Source organism: Cetorhinus maximus, unplaced genomic scaffold (genome assembly GCF_964194155.1).
Source record: "Cetorhinus maximus unplaced genomic scaffold, sCetMax3.hap1.1 HAP1_SCAFFOLD_480, whole genome shotgun sequence".
Classification (NCBI taxonomy): domain Eukaryota; kingdom Metazoa; phylum Chordata; class Chondrichthyes; order Lamniformes; family Cetorhinidae; genus Cetorhinus; species Cetorhinus maximus.
In genome coordinates, this window is record NW_027596422.1 from 61,856 (window position 1) to 89,855 (window position 28,000).

Consider the following 28,000-nt stretch of genomic DNA (forward strand, 5'->3'; position numbering starts at 1 on the left):
TTCTATCTAAGAAAGATAGAACAGAGTATTTTCTAAATGGTTAGAAGCTAAGAACTGTGTATGAGCTGAGAAGGATCCAGGTACAGAAATCATTGAGCTGGTGAACAGTGAAAAAGGTTAATATAATATTTAAATTTGCAAATTGAAAATATGATTCCAAGTTTAAAAACATAATAAATGTAGTAACTGCATCCTAGGTTTCTTGGCACTGCACCTCAGGAAGTGTATATTGGCCAGGCCAGATTCACCAGAACTTGGACTAAAAGGTTGTGTAGATCAGGCTTATGATTTCTTGAATGTTGAAGATGTAGGAGTGATCTAAATGAGGTGTTTCAGATGACTAAATGGGTTAGTTGAGAAAAACATTCCTGGAATTGGGTCCCAGCTGCCATTTCTAAAGGTTGACAGAGTCTTTCCGAATCTGAAAATCCAGCTCATGATTCCTGGCATCACCTCTGAACAGCCTAACTCTCTTATTTTAAAATTGTACCTCTTTGTTCTGGACTCCCCACCAGAGGAAAGTTTCTGCATAATGAGGCTTAGCTGATAGCCCAGACATCCGTTAGTCTGTTGAAGCAGTTGCGCCTAAGGGAAAACATTACTTGATTGACAACTTTTTCTCTTAAGTCTATTGCTCAGTGTTTATTTACACAAGATAGAGGTGTCAAGTGCTTGCAGTTCCTACTATTGATACTTTAAAGGTCTGGTTGATTGACACTTTTACAGGGCTGTAGTAAAAATAATTGTTTTTAAGAAAGTTACGAATGAATGACTTTTAAAGCTTTTTCACACTTCACGGGGCTCTCTGGTTCTGTACAGCGTGTGTATTGGGTGAATGGGCACGGAAGTGCTGTAGATTGGCATGGAGGGTACAAGGGGCCTTGGGTAGGTGAAGGGGCATAGGTTGCCATGGGAATGCTTAGAGGGGCATAACTTGGCATGGAGGGTGAGGGGCCATGGGGGATGGGTGGAGGGGCGTAAGTTGGCATGGCGGCTGCATGGGGAGTGTGAGGCGGTGTGTGGGCTAGAGGGTTGTTTTCTGCTTTATTGTTTTTATTACAATTGGGGTGAAGTCCAAGAGCACTGACATGGGCCTTTAAAGCAGTTCATCCAAATGGAAGTGGGTCTGACTCCCAACACCACCCCCCTCTTCATTCCCACCCCGGACAGAAATCCTGCCTTTGCAGGCATTTTCTCCCAAGGCAGCCGGGCCGAGCCGGGAAATTTCCTGAATCCTGTTACCTGCCTCGAGGATGAAAATCCAGCCCCCAGGTTTTCATACAAAGTTGTTGGAAATTTAGAACTCTCTCTTTAAGTGGCCTTTTGACTTGAAGGGAAGCATGCTCAAACTGTGCTATGGCTGACCCCTATTGCTGTATTCTCAGTGCTGAGTGTAGTGTAGATCACAGTTAGTTTTAATAACGTCACAAAATTTTTCCTGGTTGATTCCTTATGCACCATTGGCACAAGCCTGGGTCAGATCTCGAGTCTCGGCATATTGGATTCGCTGTGGGTTGGTGAATAGAGAGAAGCTGAATGATGGAAGAGTGCCTACCTTATCGGCTGCTTGAGCAAGTTATTGTGAGCAAGGCGTTTCGACTTGAGGAAAGTTATAGGTCATGGAATAAAAGGGACAGTAGAACATGGATACAAAATTGGCTGAGGGGTCGGAAACAGTAATGGTTAATGGGTATTTTTCGGGCTGGAAGAAGGTTTATAGTGGAGTTCCCCAGGGGTTGGTATTGGGACCCTTGCTTTTCCCGATATATATGAATGATCTAGATCTTGGTATGCAGGGGACAGTGTCAAAGTTTGCAGATGACACAAAACTTGGGAGAATTGTAAACTGTGAGGACGACAGTGTAGAACTTCAGAAGGACATTAACACATTGGTGGAGTGGGCAGATAAGTGGCAGATGAAGTTCAATGCTGAGAAGTGTGAGGTGATACACTTGTGGTACAAAGAACATGATGAGACAGTATAAAATAAAGGATACTATTCTAAAGGATGTGCAGGAGCGGAGAGACCTGAGTGTATATGTACATAAGTCACTATGGACAAAAGAGCTGAACTCTCAAGGTGAGGTGAGAGTGACTGCCCTTGACATCAAGGCAGCATTTGACCGAGTGTGGCATCAAGGAGCCCTCGGAAAACTGGAGTCAATGGGAATCGGGGAAAACTCTTTGCTGGTTGGAGTCATATCTAGCACAAAGGAAGATGGCTGTGGTTGTTGGAGGTCAGTCATCTCAGCTCCAAGACATCACTGCAGGAGTTCCTCAGGGTAGTGACCTAGGCCCAACCATCTTCAGCTGCTACATCAATGACCTTCCTTCCATCGTAAGGTCAGAAGTAGGGATGTTCGCTGATTGCACAATGTTCAGCACCATTCGCGACGACTCAGATACTGAAGCAGTCCCTGTCCAAATGCAGCAAGACCTGGGCAATATCCAGCCTTGGGCTGACAAGTGGCAAGTAACATTTGCGCCAGGCAATGACCATCTCCAACGAGAGAGAATCCAACCATCGCCCCTTGATGTTCAATGGCATTACCATCACTGAATTCCCTACTATCAACATCCTGGGGGTTACCATTGACCAGAAACTGGACTAGTCTTATAAATACTGTGGCTACAAGAGCAAGTCAGAGGCTAGGAATCGTGCGACGAGTAATTCACCTCCTGACTCCCCCAAAGACTGTCCACCATCTACAAGGCACAAGTCAGGAGTGTGATGGAATACTCTCCACTTACCTAGATAAGTGCAGCTCCCACAACACTGAAGAAGCTGGACACCGTCCAGGACAAATCAGTCTGCTTGATTGGCACCCCATCCACAAACATTCGCTCCCTCCACCACCAACGCACAGTAGTAGCAGTGTGTACCATCTACAAGATGCACAGCAGGAATTCACCAAGGCTCCTTAGACAGCACCTCCCAAACCTACGATCACTACCACCTAGAAGAACAAGGGCAGCAGATAGATGGGAACACCACCACCTGGAGGTTCCCCTCCAAGTAACTTACCATCCCGACTTGCAAATATATCGCTGTTCCTTCACTTTTGCTGGGTCAAAACCCTGGAAACCCCTCTCTAACAACACTGTGGGTGTACCTACTCCACATGGACTGCAGCGGTTAAGAAGGCAGCTCACCACCACCTTCTCAAGGGCAACTGGGGATGGGCAATAAATGCTGGCCCAGCCTGCGAAGCCCACATCCTGTGAATGAATAAACAAAAAAGTGACAGGACAGGTAGAGAGGTGTTTCTAAAGCATACAGTATTCTAGGCTTCATTAATAGAAGCATAGTGTACAAGAGCAGAGAAGTTATGAACTTATATAGGGTACTGAATATGAATATGAACACTAAGCATGAATTCTTAGATGAACACTGGTTAGACCTGAGCTGGAGTGTTGTGTACAGTTCTGGGCACCACACCATAGGAAGGATGTGAACCCATTGGAAAAAGTGCAGAAGAGGTTTATGAGAGTGGTTCTAGGGTTGAGACACTTCAATTATGAGGAAAGATTGGAGAAGTTGGGACTGTTTTCCTTGGAGAGGAGACGGCTAAGAGAAGACTTGGTGGAAGTTTTCAAAATCATGTGGGGCCTGGACAGAGTAGATAGGGAGAAACTGTTCTCACTCGTAAATGGATCGAGAACCAGAGGGCACAGTTTTGAAGTGTTTTGCAAAAGGAGCAAATGCAAGGTGAGAAAAAACTTTTTCACACAGTGAGTAGTTAGGGTTTGGAATGCACTGCCTGGAAGTGTGGTGGAGGCAGGTTCAACTGAGGTATTCAAGAGGGCATTGGAAGATTGTTTCTATTTAAATAATGTGCAGGGTAATGGGGGAAAGGCAGGAGATTGGCACTAAGTTAAAATGCTCAGACAGCTGGTGCAGACACGATGGGCTGAATGGCCGCTGACACCGTAACAATTCTGTGACTCTGATTTGAACAGGAATAATGAAGAGGTGAGGTTTGGATGGGGGATGAGAATGCATTTAAGGACCTTAAGAAGGAATGGGGAATGTTAATAGGTCAAGAGGATGGAGAGGTGAGGCTGTTTTGAAGAGGGGATGATAACAGCAGCTTTTGAGATGAGTGTGGCAATGTTTGAGGAGTTGGGGCTGTTGATATTGACCAGTCGTAGATCAAAGAAATGTAGTTATGTAGTAAGGAGTTGGATTGAAGTTTGTCAAAGTACAAGTCAAGTAGTGGAGATGGATTTCATGGTGGTGAATTTGATGTGGGGGAAGGGTCTTTCTTTGGCTTAAATTTTAAGACTAGGAGAATATGACTACGATGAAGAATTGTTTAGATTTAGTTGAGCAGCAAGAGTGTTTGGACAGAAACTAAACCTGGCAGTATCTGACTGAAGTTGTGTAAGTTTTTCCAACCAGTACCTGACTGACTGACCCCAGTGGATATACAACATCTGGTCCTGTACAATCAACCTATTTCTAACTTGGAGAGTACACAGTGATAATGAATCATTTTGTCTTTGTTAGATTTTTTAATATTCTCTAATCTGCTGCTTGCAATGTCCATAACGTTGTAAATTAGGTTCTGTGAGGTAAGGGTGGGCAGGGGTGGGGTGGGGGAAGGTTATTGGGTGTTAGAATTGTCATTTTTTTTAGTCAAAGGTATAAAAGTATAACTTGATGGAATTTATCTCTAGTTATTCGATTTGTTCATTTACATATTGGCATCGAGATATCTTGGAGATTTACAGCATAGACAAACAATGCATTTATCTTCCATTGAGTGGCTGTTAATCTGATGTGGATGGATATATTTATGTAATGCTTGTTGTTTCTCTGTGTCTTCAAAGCAAGTTGAATGGTACATTTGTGGCTAACATTATACAATCAGTTTATAAGCAGCAGGAACTCTGCACTAACTAAATCAAAGGCCTCAGTTCAGGTTTCACTGTCTTAGGTGAACCCTTTGTTTCATTGGTTAGTGTAGTTTTGACATTTAAAGGAGCATAGTAAAAGTTTGAATTAATTTAAAAATACTTGGTTTACTCCAGTGCACTTGAGGTCCAGTTTAATCCCTGTCGGTTTATATGCCTTGGACTGATGCAGATAAATATATATTATCAAATGGCAGCATGTGATATGTTTCAGTAAGCTGAATATAGTGTAAGGGTTCTCTGTCTGACCCCTGTGTTTCACCACATTTATCTAGTTATTGAGCAGGTCAAAGTACACTCCGGTTCATAGGGTACAATTTTTGCCTAATGTGCTTATAGTACTCCAGTGGGCATCCTTAAATGATGAGTAATTAGAAGCATTCCTTTCCTGGATTGTCCTGTGTCCAAAGGGAAGTGTGCTAGGTAATGCTTTGGATCAAAGCTTATATTTGTGTTCTGAGTGTTTTTTTTTTGGTAATTCAGAATGGGCAGATGATTAATTAATGGGAGAACTTCAAAACAACTGTCCAGTTAAAAATAAGTCACTGATATCTCCAAGAATTCAAAGTGAACTTTTTAGGACAGACTGTTTGATTTCAACTGAGAGACACTATGGATTTGTTATCATTTCAGCCTTTTAAAATTGCAATGCAGTGTAATTTTAACATCAGCTTGGAAGTTCCTTTCCTATCCAATCTGGAGTAAATGTATTGATTTGTTTTTGGCTCACTCCTGTTCTGAATAATTCAATCTGCAGGTGCAGTCATTCTGGGGAAAAGGCAGAAGAGGCAGAAACCATTGGTCTCTTGAGCTGTCACCATTCAGCCGTTTGGATTCAGTCAGACTGACCACACCATCATTGTAATCCAGAATTGGAAGATCCCCCTTTCCCCCTCCCCCACATCCACTTTCTCTAGGCATGTTTGCTGAAGTGAAGGTGACACTTTTGATTTGGAAGTTTTCTGCTCTTTCTCCTTCGCTCGAGGTGTTCACTTCTTGCTGGTATACTGATCCATAGATGCTGATTGCCCTCGGTTATCTCACCCACACAGCAGTTACTCACTCTGGTGAACCCTTGCAGTCAATGTCTGCAAGCTATTGCAGGACTGGTGTGCGAGGGAAGAGGTGCTTCATTGCTAAAGATGATATGGTTGAGGCTCCTATCCACCTTTATAGCAGGTGGGTCGTGCCCTCCCAAATCTGGGGACTGCAGAAAATGTTGTGCCTCTGTCATTGTGCTGGCTGAGATTCCAGCCCCCCTGCATGTTTAAAGATAATTTATTGTGAATCTATTTAAATTGACTTTTGGCTGAAATCAGGAGCTCAGTGTGTTGGAGTTGTTGGAATGAACTGGTTTGCTCTCTCTTTGTGACAGCATTAATCACTTAACAGAAGCTGTGTTACACATTCAGACTTTGAACCCAATTGGGTGTGAAATGGTGGAAATATGGAGGAAGCAGCACTAAGAAAAGCTCTGCAATAAAAGAACATCCACGCCTGTGATGGTACAAAACTGATTTTAATTCACTGCTGTGAGACAGTGTCACTCCTGCCTAGACTGCGCATGAATTGCTTGCGCTTCAGTGTTTCACAACCTGATATCACGGGTACAGTGTCCTACATAGATCACACTCCAAAGCAGCTGTTCTTCAGCTTGTGTTAGCTGGATATGTGGAGGAGTTTTGCTGCTTCATGTTTGCCAACCTGAAAGTGACAGACTCTCAAAAGGTGGTTATTCTGAACTGCAGTATGAAATCTGCCTGTGAGTGAATTAACAAGCCTATTGCTTAGTCCCTGAAATGAGGAAACTGAAGTTTTATAGGTGTTGATTAAAATGGGGCTGCAGTATCTTTTTCTCTGTGTATTACTAGCTGTCGTCATCCCAGTTGGTTTGTAAGAAAATGCAGCCTGATTACTGGAGCTTTATTGAATGTTGCTTTTGGTACAGTAACAGTGGCATTTCATACAATTCTGTCTTTGACTCAGTGCAGCATTTATATCGGTGCTATGGATTTTGGTGAGTTGAGAGGCCACTTTGAATATAAACTGGCAGTTTGTTGTGGGGGTGGCGGTGGGGGGAGAGAGACTTGATTGAGTGTGGCAGATTTCTGAAGACCTTTAAAACTGACCTGCATCTTTGAGCTGGTGCTGATTGGACAGCTCCTATGAATTTTCAGCCTTCACTGTACTTGCGGTGTTTTGACTTTGGGTTCGGCCCTGCCAAGCTATCCAAGAAAATGTCATTTCATTTGGAAAATTGGGAGATGGAAATGGACTCCTAGCTTTAGAAGCTGTTTCCTGTGAGGCTAGCATTGCACGAGCAGTTGCATCTGCTTGGGTAGGTTAATGGAGATGCTGGTTTTCATAGGTGAACATGGCGCTGTGATCGTACTTCCACCTAATTTAAGTTAAACAGGATGAATGCAAGCGAAAGCACTGGCTTCATCGCTTTGGCACCGAAATTGTTCCTACTTCTCCATGGGCCCAGCTTACTCTGCTGTGATTCTGAACATGTCGTTTGACTGTCCAGACAGTGGCAAATGTTTGGATAGTTCCTTCACTTGTCACCACAATTTCCTGCAGTAAGAGTGTCACTAAACGAGATGTTGAACTGAGAGAACCATATTGAACAAGGTGAGAGGAGACAGTGATGCGTATGAATGCTGGCGGGAAGTTACTGAGTCTATAAATAGTTATATTCACAAAGCAAGGAGCACTGACTAGCAAGCTCAGTGCTTTGTGGGATTTGTTTGAACTTGCGATTTCCATTCGAGTGTGACTGTATTTCTCAGGGGGCGTCTGTGTGTCTGTCTGTGTGTCTGTCTGTGTGTCTGTCTGTGTGTCTGTCTGTGTGTCTGTCTGTGTGTCTGTCTGTGTGTCTGTCTGTGTGTCTGTCTGTGTGTCTGTCTGTGTGTCTGTCTGTGTGTCTGTCTGTGTGTCTGTCTGTGTGTCTGTCTGTGTGTCTGTCTGTGTGTCTGTCTGTGTGTCTGTCTGTGTGTCTGTCTGTGTGTCTGTCTGTGTGTCTGTCTGTGTCCAATCCTACATAGATCACAGGCCCAAATGCCTGAACACATTGAAACTTGCAGATTCGAATATGCTCATAGGCAGTAAAGTAGCTCAGATACAAAAAAGCACTCAAACTAGATATATCTGGTGTTGCTCTTTTATTCCTGTAGTGCTTTGTGTGTAATTTCAACAACTTCATTTATCCAAGTGCCCATTAAGTCTTGGGAGTGAGGTGATCCTCATTGATGGTAGAGGCAGCACCTCAGTGCAAAAGACAAGGCTGGAGAATTTAGAAAAATCTTCAGCTGGAACTGCCAAGTGGATAATCCATTTCAGCCTCCTCCCAAGGTCCCCTGTATTACTGATGCCAATCTTCAGACAATTTGATTCATTCCACATGATATCAAAAATGGCTGAGGGCACTGGATACAGCAAAGACTCTGGGCCCTGACAGCATCCTGGCTGCAGTACTGAAAACCTGTGTCCCAGAACTAACCATGCCTTTAACCAAGCTGTTTCAGTATAGCTACAACACTGGCATCTACCCAACAATGTGAAAACTTGATCGAGTCCCTGGAGAAACATTTGACAAAGGGGCATGACTGATATCCTGGGATATGCTATTTCCCAGACAATGGGGATAGATCAGTGAACATTTCCATGTTCTCTCGCTCTCCTTCTCAGCTTACTCTGATATTCAGGGTTTATTTTATCTGTGCAGTTTTTAGGTTTTATAGATTTGGGGAAAGGTTTCCCTCTGCCCTGGCCCACACCCCACCTCATCCTTCCAGAGCTCAAGTTTACCCAATCTCTTAGCTCACCCTGTTAGCATTTCAGGACTTGTCTTGCTTTTCTGAGTATAGTTTCTAGTGGCTGTTTTTCAACTGCGTAGCGCTCTTATTAAGCGGCAACCAGTCTATATGGGGTCTGCCCAGTGGCACAGTTAGCGCATTGGCTTCCTCATCTATATTTATAGATGGATAAATATAGAATGATGCATGTTTTATATATTGCCTGCAGAGGCTCATTCCAAGCGCAACACAGTTAGTCCCACTCTCTCCCCATACCTCTGCAATTCTTTCTCCTTCAAGCATTTATCCAAATTGCTTTGGAAGGCTATTATTGAATTTGTATTTACCATCCTATCAGGCACATTGACGTTGTCTGTACGTTAAAGTGATGCCTGTAGTACTTCAAGGTCTGTCTGCGTTAATCCAGTTTGTTACTTATATTATTGACTTCTCAACTATCCATTTATCAATATCTGCTGATTTGAAATTGTCAGACTGCTTGTCCAACATTGAGTGCAGAAATTTCCTCTAGATGTTAGGTTAGAGTTAGACTCAAGTCATTGCCTCCAGGTCCTCAGCACCAGCTCAGTTCACTATCCACTGATTCCGTTCCTCTCCCTGGCAACTGACTGAGGCGAAACCAGATTATTTGCAATTGGAGTCATTTTTGACCCCGAGATGAACTTCCGACCGCACATCCACATTGTCACTAAAACTGCCTGATTCCACCTCTGTAAGGTTGTGCGATTCTGTCCTGCCTCAGTTCATTTGCTGCTGAAACTTCATTCATGCTATTGTTTTATCGCTAGACTTGAATGCTGCTAATGCATTCCTAGTCGACCTCCTACTTTTACCTTTGGAAACTTGAGGTTATCCAAAACTCTGCTGCCCGTGTCCTAGCTTGCACTAAGCCCTATTCGGCCACCACCTCTGTGTTTGCTGCCCTACACTGGTTTCCAGTTAAGCAATGACTTGATTTCCCATCCTTGTTTTCAGATCCCTGCATGGCTTCACCCTCCCTCTGTCTAATCTCCTCCAGCCTACAACCTGAGACATCAGCGCTCTCCTAGCCCTGACATCTTGAGCAGCCCCCATATTAATTGCTCCATGCCTTCAGTTGCGGAATTGCTTAACTCTGGAATTCCCTCCTGGATTCTCTCTGCCTCCACCTGTCTTTCCTACTCTTAAGATGCTGTCTAAAACCTACCTCTTTGACCAAATTTTTGAGCATCTGCTGTAAGATCTTTGTGGCTCAGTGTCAAATTTTCTTTGATGACACTTCTTTGAAGTGGCTTGAGATGTTTTTGTGTTAAAAATGCGATATAAATGGTGTTGCCGTGTGCCTTCCCAGTTCCATAACTGATCTAATTCACTTGTATCTTTCATCAATTACCTCACTATCTAAATTGCTTTATTCTTTATTAATTTTTGTGGCAACAGCAAATTCTGACCAGCTTCTTATTTGTTTTGGTTTCTAGGCCAGTTCTGCAGGTTGAAAACAATAGGATTGGAAGCACAAAACCCCATGGGACTCTCCTGTCTTCCTCTTCCTGTTTGATCTATTAACTCTTAAATGTTCTGTTCCTTATTTCAACTAGTTTCATATCCAGTTACAGAGGCTAGGGAGATTTCCCAAGCAGGATGTTCCCCTTCCAGGTCCCCACTGACTGCTTCCCCAAGTATCCCCCCAGCTTGTCCCTCTGAATAAAGGGCATCATTTTACTTGTAACTGACCTGTTTGTGACCTATTGTTGCCTGGATTGGTGTTGCAGGTCTTTTTCAATATGGGTGTATTTTGACTATTTCTGACCCTGCCACCCTCACCCCAGAGCTAACTGAATGTTCCTTTAGAGTTGCTGGTTTCCTCCCTGGTTGTCTCCTCCTTAAGGCATATGCTGTTCACCCTTTGATCTGTATCTGTTGATCCATATCCAAGTTAACCCTAAGCCGGCCCCACCCCAATTTATCGGGGGTCACGGACTATGAAATCCTTTAGGATGCTCTGTATGCTACAGAAATTGGTGAGTTGCTTTTATCCTTTACAGTTGACACCTGTAAGAAATATTCATATAACCTGGAGATATTTTGCTGTCTTTACTACACTGTTGTGCTCACTCTTGCAGATCACCCCCCACCTGATTTGGCCATCTGATTTTTTTTTTAACTGACAGTATTTTTTCCTTAAGTTGTGCCTCTGAAGTACTCCTTCCAAAATGCTCAGCTTGAAATTGTTGCTGTAATAGTGTGCAAACACTTAATATACAGGAATTTGATAATGACACTATTCCTATGATGTTAGGAACATAGGAAGAAGATGTTATGACTCCCGTAGAGACTAATAAATATTTTTAAAAAAGGAATCCCCTTCACGTCAATGGAAAGAAAACCACGGGACAAGATTTCACCTTTTAAAGCTTTTACTGTGACAAGCCAACTAAAATCAACATAATTCAAACATAAATTAGCAAGTGAAGGATATTTAAAAATGAAGTAAATTTCACTTCCAATAGCTGATATGACAAAAATACGCTTCACTAAGTTACAAACACTTGTGTTACTTTGCATGTAAATGTGGTACCATGTGCAATCTTAGTCTTTACAACTGTGCCTTCATTATATAGGATCTGGCAGTTCCCACGCAATCATTTCAGCCTTTGTGTTGCATTCATCCACAGCTGTATTCTATCAGAAGTCACCAGAAATGGCTAACACCGACAAGGTGCTCAACTACAAAGCCCCTCTCATTTGGGTCACAACAGTCTTAATGGCACAGGACCCCAAGAGACCCCCCTTTCCAACCCTTTTAAACAGTCTAGTGGGCTCGAGCAACATCGAAACGGCAGCAATGGGTCTGTCCAATCCACAATTCCTTGCTCTTCCTATCTTCAGTTCTTTTGGATCTGTTCTGAACTGCCAAACAGAAAACTGATTGAATTGGAGAGATCCTTGCTTGTTTCCCCCCTCAAATTCTGGGTGTGTTCTGAAGTGCCAAACCAAAACACAAGCTGAAGTTTGTACCAACACCACTACAATTAGCTTTTTATTTATCCTTTGCCTTTTAGCTTTTCATTTCCATGGCAACCTTGGGTCAAATGAGCATTTCTTGGAACCTAATTATCATAATCAGGAAAACAATTTGCCCTGTTTTTCGGTATACTCCCCATTTCACCTTGGTCTTTAAGGGACTATGACACAAAAAGAAAATACAGTCATCACATAGAGGAAAGGCACTCAGCTCCTCAAACCATTCAGTTATGCTTTGGCTGACCTTTATCTCAAAAGACAGGACTACAATAATAGTTATTTCCAAGCTCTCTTTCATTAGTGACCTAGTTCATGTGCACTCTCAAACCTCACATTATTCCTGAAGTGCAGTGCCCAGAGTTGGGAACACTACTCCAGTTGAGACCAAGGAAGAGTTTTATGAAGGTTCATTATAACTTTGCGTTTGTACCCTGTGCCTCACAGAGAACCTAGAATTGATCATCTGCCTATTATCATTACATTTTGTGAAATTCTGCTTGGTGCAGATTGACTGCCATGGCTGTGTTTGCCTACAGTACAACAGTGACCACATCAAACGTATTTCATTGGCATTTGAGGTGACATGAAGATGTGAGAGGCTTTCTGTCAATGAAAGTTCATTATTTCTACTTCATATTTTAATTGTTATAAATTAAGCAGTGAAACCATATAAACTAATGAACTCACGTGAATTGTCAACATGTAAATTGATCAAATTATTGAACAATCAACCACCTATGCAAACATGACTCAGGAAGAGAAACCGTGTATATGGTGAGAAAAGCAATGTTATTACATGAATCACATACTTGTATTTGGTGAACCTGTTTTCTGCTATTAACTAGGTCATATGCTTTCCACAAGGTTTAAAATCAATAGTGAGCTTGGCGGTTCCCACCTAAAACTGTTTCCCTTCAAGCCAAAGCTCCCTCAGTTGTTTCATTCCACTCAGCTGTCTCCTAGGTTTCAGCGCATCGACACTGAGTGTATTGATTTGTCTTTGCCTGGGAATATATTCAGTTGAAGGGCTTAAATATTGATGGAGCTGAGCTTTGCTCTTGTGTTTTAAAAAAAAATGTTATCAGATTCCCTCACTGAGCTTAGAACGTTTTGAATGTCTGTTGGCCTTTCATTAATAGATAATGGATCACAGAATCTTCACTCTGTTAGCGTAGTATCCACAAAGATATGAGATGCCCCTTGTCGAAAACATCTGAAAACACAGTGTCAATATATATATTTTTGTTAGTGCTGGTTGAAAGAGGATTGTTTGCCAGGACACCAGGAAGTGCCCTTGCTCTGTCAATGTTGTCATGGGATCTTTAACATGAATGACTGGACCAGACCTTTTGGGCCTTGATTTACTGGGCACGGGGGAGAGGAGTTATAGAGGGAACCAGAAGTCTGACCGTCCTAAATGCAAAAACAAAAGGGCTTTCTTTGTGAGGAAGCGGCTAGATTGATGAGCTTGCCTGTGTCTTGGGTGGGGAAGCCTTCAGAAAAGGGTGCAGCCCAGGATCAGTTTTTTTTGGAGGGGTGATGGGGTGCGGGGAGAAGGTGCATGGTGGAAGGGGGACGAGGTGTTTATGGGGGAAGGGGATGTTCGGGGATTGGAGGTGAATTTGAGGTTGAGGTGAAAGTTGGAGTTGCTGAGGGCCAGTGACCATTGGGTTTGTGGGTAATGGGGTGGTGGAGGGGGGGACGTTTTTGGGGTGTAGGAAGGAGATTGTTGAATTAGGGCTGGAGGGGGTGGGGGGTGGGTTTACAGATTTGGTTGCTGGACCTGCAGGAAGCATTCCTGCTCTTGGTCTGCAAGCAGTTCTGTAAAGGAACTTACCTTCTGGATTCCAACTTTCTCACCTCCTTTTATCTGCCAGGCTTCCTGAGGCCTGGGACACCCGGCCCTGGGAGCTTGGAAACAGAAGCACTGTTCAAATGAAAGCACAAAGCCTCCTCGGAGGATTTAAATGAGTGAACCGTCTCCTGAGAAACAGTTCTGTTGCCTGCCTTTCGTTCACCTTTGCTAAAACTGGATGTGGGCGGGGAAGTGGCAGGTTGGGTTTGTGTTTCAGATTTTTAACCTAATATCCTCTCTCCTGACCCATACCCACCCGTTTTTAGCAGTTGAGGTTTTAGTGGAACCTCTGGCGATGTAGCACACGGCCTTCAGGCCTGCACTGGATTATCAGCTTAGATGAACTCTTTGTGAAACCTGGTGACTATAGCCAGAGTACAGCAAACTGAACCAAACTGGCATTTGGCTGGACATCACTGTTGTAGGTGTTGACCTTTTTTAACCCTTTGCTCACTGATATCAAATTGTGATCTTACAGTACATACAGAAATCCAACTCGAGATTTAAAGAAATGCTGGACTGTATGATGACTGTGCTGATCCCAAACCTGATGGTTGTAGTTTGTGTCATGCTGCTTTGTGTAATGTGCGTTTTCTGGACATGGCTTTTAAATATTTATGTCGTTATCATTGTGGTAAGTATTGTGTTTACAGCTTAGATACTGTAGAATATGTGCAGGTGGCAGTGAAATATTATTCAGCCTGGCTGGAACTTTCAAATGATTTTATTATTCGATTAACCAAATTGAAAGTGAATAAGGGACCACATTTCAAGGGAGGAAGCTGATATTTATATTTAAAATGATCTTGGGCTGAGTTTTGGAACTAGGAAGTTAATTGATCTCTGCACCCAGTTATCAGATTGTTTGCTTGAATTATAAAGGAAATTTTCAACAAAGATGTGGGGCTCCGAGCAAAGGCTGAGCATCCTGATAGGTAAAGCTTGCAGCGCTGGTCTGGAAGGGGCGTTGTTTCTCCATGTGGAGCTAATGCCTTGTTATTTCCCCCATTGTTCCTTAATATGGTTTTGAGATGTGTATATTTCGTCCTGAGTATACTGTACTGAGTATTGAATGAAGGACCTTGTAAAAAATCACTTCCCTTAACAATGCGTACAGTGAGGGAGCCCAGGACTCGAGGTATGGAACTTGCGGCCTTACTGACTGCTGCCTTTCTAACCCTTGCTGATGGGGTGCAGTACAATTGCCTGACAGGTGTCGTTTTCAGACTTTGCAGAATAGGTCACTGTGACCAAAGCAGGTTCACTGTGCAGCTGATCATCAAAGTAGCCACAGGTCAGAAAGTCACACAGCAACTTTATTTTAACTCCACCTCTGTTTGTGAATGAGCTTCATTTTTGCAGGATGAGGGGCTGTTGGCCTTTCCTGTATTTATCGGTCAGGCTCAACATCAGCTTAAAAGAAAAAGAGAAATTTGCATTTATATTTAGAGCTTTTCACAACCACTGGATGCCTCAAAGTGCTTTACAGCCAATGAAGTACTTGCAAAGTGTAGTCACTGCTATATTGTTGGAAACTTCCTTTCACTCTTAACTTGACAGCTAAAGAATGGAAACAATTTGCCAAATCTGGCTGGAAAAATATCAGTGAGTTCCTGTCCACACCATTATTACTGTGCAATTCGGTTGAGGGGGTGAAGAGAGAAATCTTGAGTTCAATCTCTATAACTTACTAATAGATTTAAGCTGTTCTGCCATTTTGCCTCCTGTAAACGGCATCTTGCCCTTGGCCCCCCCTGTTATCTTTAAGAACTTGCTAAATTGGCATGTTGGTTGCCCACTAAACTCACCGCCAAAAGTTAGGGCTCAGAGTGTAAGTACCCTTTTAATGACCTGATGATTGTTAATGCAATTCACACCCCAGACCTGAAAGGCAGCAATTTAAATTGTTGAGTCGCATTCCTGCATGTAACCATGTCCAGTAGAGCACAGGGTGAGCTGCTGTGGCTCAGTTCATAGCACCCTCGCCTCTGAATCAGAGGGTTGTGGGTTCATGTCCCACTCCCGGAAACCAAGAACTGTGATTGTACTCGAAAGAGTTGCAATCTGTGACTGTTGATAACTCGAAAGAGTTTCAGCACATTAATTCTACGCTGGCTTTTTCGAAGAGGCAATCCAGTGAGGCCCACTCACCTCTTTATCTATATCCCTGCATCTGCCTTGGCCCCTTGTGCTTGTAGATGAGGGTGATGATGCCTTTCCTCATGGATTCTGACATACTACCGGCCAGGAGCATACTCTCGTACACTCCTAGCAGGTCTGGGCCCATCCAGTCCCACAGAGCCGAATACAACTCCGCCGGCAAGCCGTCGCTTCCGGGAGTTTTACTCTACTCGAAGGACTCAAGGGCCTTAGTCAGTTCGTCAGGAGTTAGCGGTTTGTCCAGGCTCTCCCGTGTACTGTCATCTAAGACCTCCGTGATAAAGGACTGGGAGGCCATGCTGTCTGTGGGCTTCACGTCATACAATCCAGCATAAAAAGATTTGCTGATCCTCAAAATGTCGGACTGCGATGACTTTACTGAGCCGTCTTCTTCCTTCAGGCTGCTGATCACAGAGCTCTCTCTGTGTACCTTTTGGAAGAAGAAACATGAGCACGTCTCATCCTGCTCCACGGAGCGGACTCTGGAACGGAAGATGATCTTGGAGGCCTCCGAGGGAAAGAGCGAGGCTTGCTGGCTCTTCACCTCTTGGAGTTGCTCCTTGACATCGACCCCCATCGACTGCAGCCGCAGCAGGTTCTGCATGTTTTTCTGGATTTGGGACATTTCCCTCTGTTCCTTTCTAGCTTTCTGGACACCTTTGAGGATGAAAAACCTCTTGATATTTCCTTTGGTCGCTTCCCACCAGTGTGTCAGGGACTCAAAGAGGGGTTTCACGGTTCTCCAACCTTTGTAATCCCTCTTGAGCTCCTCAATGTTCTTTGGGGTCAGCATTTGCATGTTCAGCTTCCATGTCCCCTGGCCAACCCTCTGGTCTTCCTCTAAGTGACAGTCAGCCAGTAGGAGGCAGTGGTCAGAGAAGAACACTGGCTTGACGTCGGTGGATCTGACAGCGAACGCACGGGACACAAACAGGAAGCCTATCCTGGAACGGATGGACCCGTCTGGCCGCGACCAGGTGTATCTATTGTATCCATGCTGCTATTGTCAACTTTATCACCTGAGCTTCAATTTTGCCAGAAGTCCAACATGTAGCATTTTATCAAACGCCTTTTGAAAATGCTGAAGTCGTTCTGAAATTTATTTTTCCCTTTTGGTCCATTTTACACTCTCTATTCATCAGTCTTTCGTTTCCCCTTTTACTTTCATTTTTCATTCCTTTTCCAGATTTGATTCTCATTCACTCTCTTTTCTGTTCCCCTGTTACCTAATCTTTAACTCTCACTGGTTAAGGAAATAGATTAATAGTCTGCTTGTTCACTGAGATCCCAGGTGCCCCACTGCCCTCACACTTCCAGTAACTTAGCTTCAAGCTGACAGGAATCTTTACTGACACACACTGCGAGATTTCCTGCAACATCCTGCCCCCGCTGTTGCTGATACTTTATTTCTCTTTCGCTGAGAGTATATATAGTCGCTTGGCAGTACAGAGCTTGAGTATTGCTGAAAAAAGACGTGCTGTTGAAGCTTTGCGTCCTGCACTCATCAGGACAGGTTTGCTAGAATACCAAATCTCACAGGATCAACAATGTAATGGGACATGAGAAGAGAGTGCTGATTGTTTAGCAAGTGGACTGAGTGAGGGAGGCATTGTCATGGAGAATGCACCAGAGACCAGTTAACTGCTAAGCTTTTGTTTAAATTCAAACCAGGCAGGTCGACTCTGGTCAAGGCATTGCCAAGAGGAATGAACAAGGGAATGGCTGTCCCCCAAGCTTTCCTTTAGGTTAAAAAGGCGCAATACGTGACCATGCTCGTTCTGTTTGCAAAGGACAAGGCCCTTTGTGTGAATATGTAGCTTGTAGCGTATATAAGTGAGCCAAACGGCTCAAAAATATTGTGGTGTAAATGGATGAGACCAAAATAGCATGGATACTGATAGGACTAGCTTCATTGAAGGCTCTGAATAAACATGGCGCAAAGTGATTAGCAACAATCAAATGTTGTTTTCTTTTAAATAACTGGATAATTATTTAGCCTAACTACCTGTGCAGTTTCTTCCCACCATACTCAGTGTAGTTACGTAACCAGGTAGTCAAACATGTTGCATATGTGTGTAGCACAAGCACGGCAGATAGTTTCTCCTGCCTAAAACTTGCTGGTGGGGGATGTGGGTGTGTGTACAATCCTGTCCAACCGCTGCTAGGGAGGGGTGTGTACACCACACTCCCTATCCCTGCTGACGAGGGAGTTGGCCCAGGTTTGAGCCAATGATTGCATGGGATTATTTTGAAGATGACAAGAGAAGTCCTTCCCTAACTATTAATTATCCTTCAGGCGACATCACTGGAACAGTTTACCTGGTGATTATCCCGTTGCTGTGTACAAATTAGCTGCTGTGTTTCCTGCATCATAACAGTGACCGCACTTCAAAACACTTCATTGGCTGCAAAGCACTTTGAGAGTTCTGCTGGTCCTGGATAGTGCTGTATAAACGCAAGTCAGTCTTTTCATGGCACTGAATCCTGCAGCTGGTTTTGATCTGCAACCCGCTCCCTAGTTATTCCTCTCTGTGCATAGTGCATCACATTCTTTCAGAACAGATCAAAGGGCTATTCTTCTAGTTCTAGTCTTCACGCTAAGATTAATATGATGTGCCACCAAAGAACATTCCACATAATGTGGGGACGAACCAAATACAGCAGAAAAGGCAGGGGGTGCTAAACCCAGCCTTGCATCTTACACTGACCTCTGTCCTGTGGATTGTCCAGGCTTTGTGATGCAGCACGTACCTGTGACCAGTGCAATCACCCGTGCAGCCGTGCTTTCAGTGTGCAGACTATTGCTTCCTGACCTGACTTGTACAAAAATGGAGAGTGAATGTTTAATTTGTGTGAAGGACCTGCCTTGGGAGCAGCTTGCAGTCTTCAGATCTGCTGGCAATTTACTTTCTTCCCACATGATGAGCTTTAAACCCCGTCAGAAATAAATTAAGGTATGTTTTCTGTGGCCTGAATTTCTTGGAACGGTGCAGTTAACAGTCAAAGGTTCTATTCCCGATCGGCTACTTTGCCTGAATGCCCCCTCTTTTAAATACTCCAAATGAATGGACGTTTTTTCAGTACCTGCTCTTCCTTTCTCTCTGCTCCTGAACCGCAGCTCCGCTGGTCAAAGAATTGGTTCAAAGTGATTGATGCAGCTATCAGAACGTGAATTAAAGAACCAAAGTCAGTCATTCACCCCTCCCCTCGAGCCTATTCCACTATTAAGTTAGATCATGCCTGCTCTGTACTTAATCTCCATGTACCTGCCCCTGATACTCTGACCTAAACACCTCTAACGATTGCTGTCTTCAAAATTTCATTTGAGCCCCAGAATCCCCAGCCTTTTGAGGAGAGGGTTCCAGATTTCCACTGACATTTATGGGGGAAAGGAAGGAAGTGCTTCCTGATTTCACTCCTGACTGCTATAATTTTAATGTTGTGCCTCCTTGTTCTGGACTCCCTCACCAGAGGAAATAATTTCACCATTCTGCCCTATCGCATGCTTTTATCATTTGAAATGTCTCGGTGAGATTTCCCCAAGATCATACAACCAGTTCTCTTAACTTAACCCATTAAGCCCCTATGCCATTGTACTGAATCTGTGCTGCGCCCCTTCCTGAAGTATGTTGCTGACAGAATGTGGATTCCCAATGGGACTTCAATCACTCCTCAATCCACCACTTTATATTACCACCCTCTCGAGAAAGAGGCCAATACGCCATTGGCCATTTTGATTGCTTTTTGTTCTCATGCTGTAGTTTTTAGTGACTTGTATTCATACACGCCAAAATCCCTTTGCTTGCACACAGTTCCTGTTCTCAAGTCATTAAGAAAACAATCCAATTTTAGTCTCTACCATCCATAGATACTGCCTTATATAGGAATGGCTTCTCTAATCAGGCTCCATGTTTTGGAACAATTATTGCCTGGTCCCTTTGATGGTGTTTCTGTGGCCAGGAACTCTGGCTGTGTGGCTCTGGCTCTCGCTATAAGTCTATCTTTTGCCACAGTGGCTCAATACATTGTACTCTTGCCTTGTGCCAGCTCAACATGCGATTTGAGATGTAACGGTTTAAGTCCATTTGCTAAACTTGCTGTAATTCTGTTGTCAGCTGGCTACCTTTTTTCCTGGGTGTAACCTTCCAGCAAATGGAGTCAGGGCTGGAAATAGGACCAAGTGTAATCTGGGCAAAAAAAAACTTGGACTGGAAGTAACAAAAATACATCACTTAACCAGCAATGGAATGGGTAGTGTGGGCCTTGTTGATACAAATAGACTAGGCCACATCAATATTGCAAGAATGCCTGAAGGCAATGGCTGTACTACTTGTGCAATGAAAGTGCTGAAAAATGTTCAGCACTTTATTCTATGAAAGCTGCAAGCTTCAGTGCATTAATATTTAAAATTGGTTCACTTTGCACTTGTTATGAAAGACTTCAAAATAGTTCACCCCCACATGGCTATTTTCAAAACCACGTGTGCTGGCACCCAGCAGTAATAGTAACCGCACCAATTCAGGGGACTCTTTTGCAGTCATGGATAAGGGAAAATGAGGCTTTAAATGGTGGCCAAGGCTCCGTGATCACACTCCTGCCTGTGTGAGTGAGTCAGAAAGCTGTGCTTTTAAACCCCACTCTAGGACTTGAGCATATAATCCAGGATGACCCTTTGGGGCAGTACTGAGGGAGTGCTGCACAGTCAGAGGTGCTGTCTTTCAGATGAGATGTTAACCCGAGGCTCTGCCCTCTCAGATGGACGTGAAAGAACCCATGGCAGTATTCAAAGAAGAACAGGTGTCAGGAGCCAATATTTATACCGCATCCGAGGCAAAGCCGATGACCTGGCCGTTAACTGCTGTTTGAGACCTTGCCATGTACAAATTGGCTGCTGCCTTCCCTGCGTTATAACATTGACTACAGTTCACAAGTACTTTCAATGGATGTAAAACACTTGATTGTCCTGAGGTTGTGCAAGGCATTATATAAATGTAGGTCTTTTTTATTTACTTGCCTGGTCTAGTTGAGGAAAGAAATCTGTTAACTTGACTAATTTTGGTGTGGAGTGCATCTCTTTTACTTTGGGGTAAACTGGCTGCACCTAGTATATACCAGAGATTATCTGATGGTTGTCAATGTTAAGCTCTCTATTCTCCATCTCTCCTAGATAATATAAATTTTGCCGGGAAACAGTGCTTTACCTTCTGATGGATGAAGACCCTAACACTGCAAAGCCTTGTTCCCATGGCGAGCCCGGCAGTCAGTCCTGATTCTTCCTCCTCTGATAACCTCAGTCCAGATGAGCTGGAACTACTGGCGAAGTTGGAGGAGCAAAACAGGTGAGGGTTGTTTGTAGGAGAACACAAGGTGGGTGACATTGTAGCAAGGAAGCTTCCAATGCTGCAATTTAACCAGAGCTGTGTTTTCTGAATTAGAACTAAGCTGGGCTCACTATTTGGGTCAAGCCTGTGGCTTGAATCTTTATTTCTTCTAAGCCCGTTCTTGATTAAAAAGCATGGAATAAAAGGGCAGTCTGGTCGCTCCGGAGATTCTGAGGATTGTTTCTTTGCCACGGTAGGTGTTTTGCTATCCCCTGTGGTAGCCCTATTAGCTTGTGTGCTGAAAGATTTTCTTCATCAGAATGATATGTGAGCTACGATTGCAGTATCTTTCCTGTTCATAATTTTTGGTGCATTTCCTTCAAGGTTTATTATGCCAGTGAGGGTGACTGTCCGGGGTAACCTGCAGTAACGGCTTCCGCTGTCTCCATTCTGTGATTTCTATTGTGATTCTGTTCGCTGATTATTTTCTAGCGGTGAAGTACAATTTGCAACATTTAATGTTGCTTTACAGTCATGAAATGTCAAGGACTTTATTTTGGCACTTTGTTTTGCAATTCTTAGTGTGAAAGTCTGATATTATCCTAAATTAAATTATTCTCCATAAGACAGTCAGGAAAAGAATCCTCCTGAGCTCGGTACAGTGTGTGTCCTGGAGATGCACTGTACACTGTTTGTGCAACAGGAACATACGAGCACACGGATTAGGAGCAGGAGTAGGCCATTCGACCCCTCAAGCCTGCTCTGCCATTCAACAAGATCATGGCTGATCTGATTGTGGCCTCAACTCTATGTTACACCTACCTCCCGATAGCCTTAGTTACTGACTAGCAAGGGAGTCAATCTACTTCTGCCTTAAACATATTCAATGACTGTGCCTCCGCTGGTCTCTGGGGAAGAGTTCCAAAGACTCATGACCCCCCTGAAAGAAAAAAAAACTCTTCTCACCTCCATCTTATAAGGGGCGACTCCTTATTTTTAAACTGTGTCCCCTAGTTTTAGTCTCTCCCACAAGGGAAAACATCCTTTCAGCATCCACTCTGTCAAGTCCTCTCAGGACCTGGTGTTTTAATAAGATCACCTCTTGTTCTTCTGAACTCCAATGGATACGTCCAGCCTGTCCGACTATTCCTCATAAGGTAGCCTCCCCCATCCCACTCAGTCGAGTGAGCCTTCTCTGAGCTGCGTCTAATGCATTTATGTCCTTTCTTAAATAAGTAAACCAAAACTGTACACAGTACTCTAGATATGGTCACATGAATGCCCTGTACAGCTCTAGCAAAATAATCCACACTTTTATATTCCATTCCCCTTGCAATAAACAACATTCCATTTGCCTTCTTAATCACTTGCTGTACTTGCATGCTAACTACTTGTGATTCATGTAGCAGGACACCCAGATCCCCTCTGCATTGCAGAGTTGTGCAATCTCTCTCCATTTAAATAATATGCTGCTCCTTCATGCCAAAGTGGACAAGTTCACATTTTCCCGCCTTATACCCCAAAGGAGAGTTTACCTCATAATCATTCTTATGTCATGAACTGAGACATGTTGCTAAGTACCATCTGACCATCGTACACCTCGTTTATTGTTTCACAGTTGTATGGCGAGCGGCCAGTACAGGATATTGACTTCATCGCGGATGGTTGGATTGGGTTATTGAGTTTGAAGAAAACAAATACAAAGCTTTGTGAATAAAGATGGGAGACATTGATGGGAAGGAATCTAGAGTACCCGCTGTAAGTCAGAAGGTCAGGAGGAGGACCTAGCCATGAACTTTATCATCAATTTAAGCACCAGATGTTTTGGTAGGCTCGATTTATGTGGGATAGATTGGGAAATCTGTGCAGTGTGGCGATGATAGAATCATATAGCATAGATGGAGGCCATTTAGCTCCCTGTGCCTGCCTTGCTGGCTCTTTGAAAGAGCTGTCCAATTAGTTGCACTCCCCTGCTGCTTCTCCACAGTGCTGCCAATCTTCCCTTTGCAATCATTTACCAATTCTGTTTGAAGGTTCCTGTTGAATTTGCTTCCACCATCCTTCCAGGCAGTGCGTTCCAGATCATCATAACTCGCGACATTTTTTTAAAAAAAAATCCTCTTTGCTCCTCTAATCCTTCAGCTAATTTTCTGAAATCCGTGCCCTCTGGTTGCTGACCCTCCTTGTGGCAGCCGCCTGCTCTAATAAACCCCTTTAGTAACTTTGAATGTCTAAGCCTTCCACTGACCACCTCTGCCCTAAAGAGAATAACTTCAGCTCTAGTCTTTTGACATGCAGTATCTGAAGTTCCTCATCCCCTGGTACCTTTCCAGTAAATCTGCTCTGTTCCCTCTTTAAGGCCTTGACAAAGTTCCTTAAAGCACGGTGCCCAGAATTTAAACTCCATCCTCCAGCTCGGGATGATTCGGTGATTTATAAAAGTTTATCGCAACTTGTTTTGCTCTATTGATAAAGGCAAAGATCTTTAACAGCCTCACTAACTTGTTGTGCATGAACAGTTGCGTATGTGATTTTCCCCCTACGCAGTCCATTTCTCCCTTTAAAACTATCCTTTAGTTTATATTACGTTTCCTAATTTTTCCTTCCAAAATGCATTGCTATTGGGGAAGGAATTGAAAATCTGACCCTGGGTGTGCATTATTGTATTGCATTGCTTCAAACCTGGAGAGTGCTGCACACACACACCTTGATAAATGTTACGCAGAGGCTGGTGAAAGCATAGAGTGAACGTCCCAGGGAGGCTGATACTGCAGGAAAACCCGAGGAAGATTTGGGTAGATGTTGAGGCAGCAGACATTGGGAGGTATTATTTAAGACTGTCCATCTAGAGTGTGCAGTGTTCCCCTAATCCTGCCCCTCCCTGGAATTAAAATGCTGCAGTGCCCATCTTTTGACCCCTCTCGCGTTTTAGCTGACAGGGGCCCTCTGGTGACAGAAATCCAGTACTGCTTCAGTGTAAAACATACTGTACCTGGGCGGTTTCATTTTTGATCTATTCTCCGTGAGCCAGTGCGTTGACATATTTCTGAGCCGGATAATATAGACCCAAACATTATTGGGAGCACCTATAAGCCTCGCCTCCATGGTGAGCCATGAAATAGCTGATACTGGGTTCAGCTGAAGCTGCGCAAGTTGTCAGAGGATTTTGTTTGGGATATGTTTGAGTGGGCATGCAGGTGAGATAGGAGCCGCAGGTTGTTCCCTATTACTGGCACTCACTATTGTGGTTTCCTTCAACTTTTACGTTGACTGCCGATTCCTGTCATTAATGCGACACAACATTCTCATTGAAGGACTGGCCGTTGTGACTGCTGCACCAGTTTCTAGTGTGAGGGGAATTACTGAGACGTGGTGTGCATTTTACAAAACAGTAATATCCCATTACGAGTCCAGAAACCCCCACTGGAATTGTCTCTCTCGACTTTTGCTAGGTTGCTGGAGGCCGACAGTAAGTCATTACGGTCGGTGAATGGGTCGCGACGGAACAGCAGCGGCTCACTGGTCTCCAGCTCCTCAGCTTCGAGCAACTTGAGCCACTTGGAGGAAGACACATGGATCCTGTGGGGCCGGCTGATCAACGAATGGGAGGAAGTGCGCAAAAAGAAAGAGAAACTGCTGCGGGTGAGTGACACGGGGGGTGCGGCTTGTTATTTTGCCAATATTATTGATGAAAGGCCTGTGGCAATTCCTGTTCACCAGCCTGCTGCCAGAACCACCATGTAATTTTACCGTTTCCAAAATGGTAAAGCAGATAATCAGCCTCCAGATCTTGCTGGTATCAATCAGGTCAAGGGCCTGGCAGTTTTATGAGAGCAGAAAATGCTGGGCCAATATATCAGGCAGCTAAAAGAAGGGAGAAGTAGTTGAAAGTTTGGTGGAGCCCATCAAAATGTTACCTCATCCTCCTCCAGAAGCTAACTGGCTTGCTTTACATTCCAGATGTTTTCAGTTTCTTATCATGGCTTTCCAACGTTCATTTTTTTCCTTCAGCCTATCAGACCCCATAAACCATAAAGTCCCCGTTACTTTGCAGTGGGACTTAACTCCTGCTCAGCACCCTCCCTTCCAATCTGGTTTCAATTGATCAACTTGGGAAATTTGAAGAAATTACAAACTTCATTATATTCCATATCATTGCATTAAATGGTTATAGAGTTGAAAGACTGTTCATAGAGTATAACAGAACAGGAGACCTTCAGCCCATCAAACCTGCCCTGGCTGTTTGAAGGACCAATGCAGTTTGTGCCACTCCTCCACACCCCTTTTTTCTCCAAGCGTTTACCCAATCCTCTTTTGAAGGCTGCTTTGTCCACCGCTGTCAGGCAGAGTTTTCGAAACCCTAGCCACTTGTGTAAAAATATATGTCCTTATGTTGGTCCCGGTCTTTTGCCATTCACCTCAAATCCGTGTCCCTGATTATTCCCATCGGCCATTGGAGAGACAGCAAATCAAGATAAACAATCTAAGGCCTTTATGATTTTGACCAGTTCTATCAAATCTCCTCTTGCCTTTCTCTGCTCTAAGGAGAACAGCTCCAGGTTAAGGGGAGATGGTGGTGTAGAGGTAATGCCATTGGACTACTAATCCAGAGGCTAAAGCTAATCCTCTGGGGTGGGGTTTCGAATCCCACCACCAGTGGAATTTAAATTCAATTAATAAAATCTGGAATATAAAGCTAGTCTCAGTATTGAAGACCATGAAACTGGAACCGTCTTATTCACTAATGCCCCTTAGGGAAGGAAACCTGTCCTTACCTGGTCTGCCATACATGTGACTCCAGACTTGACTCTTAAATGCCTTCTAAATGGCCTAGCAAGCCATTCAGTTCAAGGGCAATCAGGGATGGGTAACAAATGCTGGCCATGCCAGTGACACCCACATCCCATTAAAGAATAAATTTTAAAAAACGCAGCTTCTCCAGCCTAACCATGTAATTGTAATCCCTTATCCCTGGATCCAATCTAGTTCATCTCCTCTATACCCTCTCCAAAGCCTTCCCAAAGTGTGGTGTTCAGAATTGGACTGGTGAACTTGTGTTGAAGGTCTGGCATAACTTTTTTTATGGGATGTGGGTGTCATTGGCTGGGCCAGCATTTATTGCCCATCCCTAATTGCCTTTGAGAAGGTGGTGATGAGCTGCCTTCTTGAACCGCTGCAGTCCCTGTGGTGTAGGTACACCCACAGTGCTGTTAGGGAGGGAGTTCCAGGATTTTGACCCAGCGACAGTGAAGGAACAGCGATATGTTTCCAAGTAAGGATAATGTGTGGCTTGGAGGGGAACTTCCAGGTAGTGGTATTCCCATCTACTTGCTGTCCTTGTCCTTCTAGGTGGTAACTTCCTGGCATTTGTACTGTATGCTTCTATTTCTAAAACTCGGGATCCCACGTGCCTTAGTAATTGCCTAGTTAACCTGTCCTGCTGCCCTCAAAGATTTGTCCACAAACACACTCACCCTGGCCAGGTGTGCCGCCTTTTAGACTTCATTTAGGATTGAATGTTTCTCCTCATTCTTCCCACCAAGACTTACCACTCCTCACTTTTCTATATTGACTTTCATCCGCCATGGGTTTGCCTATTCCATCAGCCTGTCTGTGTCATCTTGAAGTTTATTATTGTCTTTCTTGCTGTTCACTACACTTCCAGGTTTTATGTCAACTACAAATTTTGAAATTAGGCCTTGTACCTCCAAGTACAAGTCACTGAGGTATATTAGAAACAGCAGCGGCCTTCATACTGAACATTATACACTTACCCTCCAGTCTGATTCACTACAACTGTTTTCTATCCCACAGCTAATTTTGTGTCCGTGCTGCTGCTGCTGTCGCTTTTATCCCATGGATTTAATTTGCTAACGAGCCTAATTTGTGGCATTTGATAAATCGCCTTTTGGAAGTTCATATTTAAACCGTGAGCTAAAGTCTCATCATCCACTCTGTTACCTCATTAAAAACTTTAATCAAGCTAGTCAAACATAATTTATCCTTAATAAATCTGTCCTGGCTCCTCTTTATTAATCCATGCTTATCCAAATGGCTGTTAATTTTCTCCTGGATTATTGTTTCTAAAAAGCTTCCCCAGCCACTGATATTAAAGTGACTGACCTGTAATTGTCAGGTTTCTCCTCCTCCACCTTTTTGAACAAGTCCTGCTGCCCTCTGGCACCACATTCTAAGGAAGATTCAAAAATTTTGGCCAGCGCGTCTGCAATTTCTACCCTGGTCTTCCTCTGGAACCTATGATGCATCCTGTTTGGGTGAGGTGACTTATTCAGTGAGTGCTGCCAGCCATTTTGATGCTTCCCCTTTGTTTCATCTCACCCAATATCCTGGCAATCTCCTACTCTTTCGGGTACCATGCTCTAAGAGGGTGTTGATGACAATGGACTCCCATTGGATTGGTCCATGACTGTGCTTGGCAAATAACTGCAGTGGTTTACTGTTGCCTCCTGCAGTATGGCTGACCAGGAAACACTCCCACTCTTACAGCCTGCCATCAGGTGTATTGGAAGGATTTACAAGCTGATAATCTGGCTATGTTATGAACATGCCTTCTGTGGTCATCAAGTCTGGAGTGAGACTTGAACCTGGAGCTTCAGGCCCAAAGGTAGGGACACTACCCACTGCACCACAAGACCCGTCTTAGTTAAACTAGCTTTGGCAAAGTCCTCTTTCTTGGAAAACACCTCAACCATGCATTCTGCATCCACCAGTTGATCTCCATTTTCATCCCTACTCAGCCCCACTGCTCCTTGAATAACCCATTTGCTGTTAATGTGCAGATTGGGAATTGGAAGTCCAGCAATTGCATGGGTGGGAATCTAGCTCTAAATGTTTTTTTTTGTAGTGAGTTTTTTGCTCAGAGATGCAGCTGTTTGTATCCGGGTGTTTGTCTGTATTTTATATCC

The 28,000-nt window shown here is 43.8% G+C and overlaps 1 protein-coding gene across 3 annotated transcripts in view; it reads left to right on the top strand.

Moving 5' to 3' along the window:
* Window positions 1–28,000, top strand: part of LOC144673803 (EVI5-like protein) — a 113,292-nt gene that overhangs the window by 49,604 nt on the left and 35,688 nt on the right. For 2 of the 3 annotated variants that reach the window (XR_013574426.1, XR_013574427.1), the window contains exons 2-3: window positions 20,921–21,092; window positions 24,527–24,716. Coding sequence is in view for 1 of the 3 variants with exons in the window: in XM_078535460.1 (XP_078391586.1) it covers window positions 20,965–21,092; window positions 24,527–24,716 (318 nt within the window). In the remaining 2 variants the exon portion in view is untranslated. Of the gene's footprint in view, window positions 1–5,686; window positions 5,855–20,920; window positions 21,093–24,526; window positions 24,717–28,000 lie in introns of those variants that run through there. The other variant, XM_078535460.1, reaches the window with a different exon arrangement.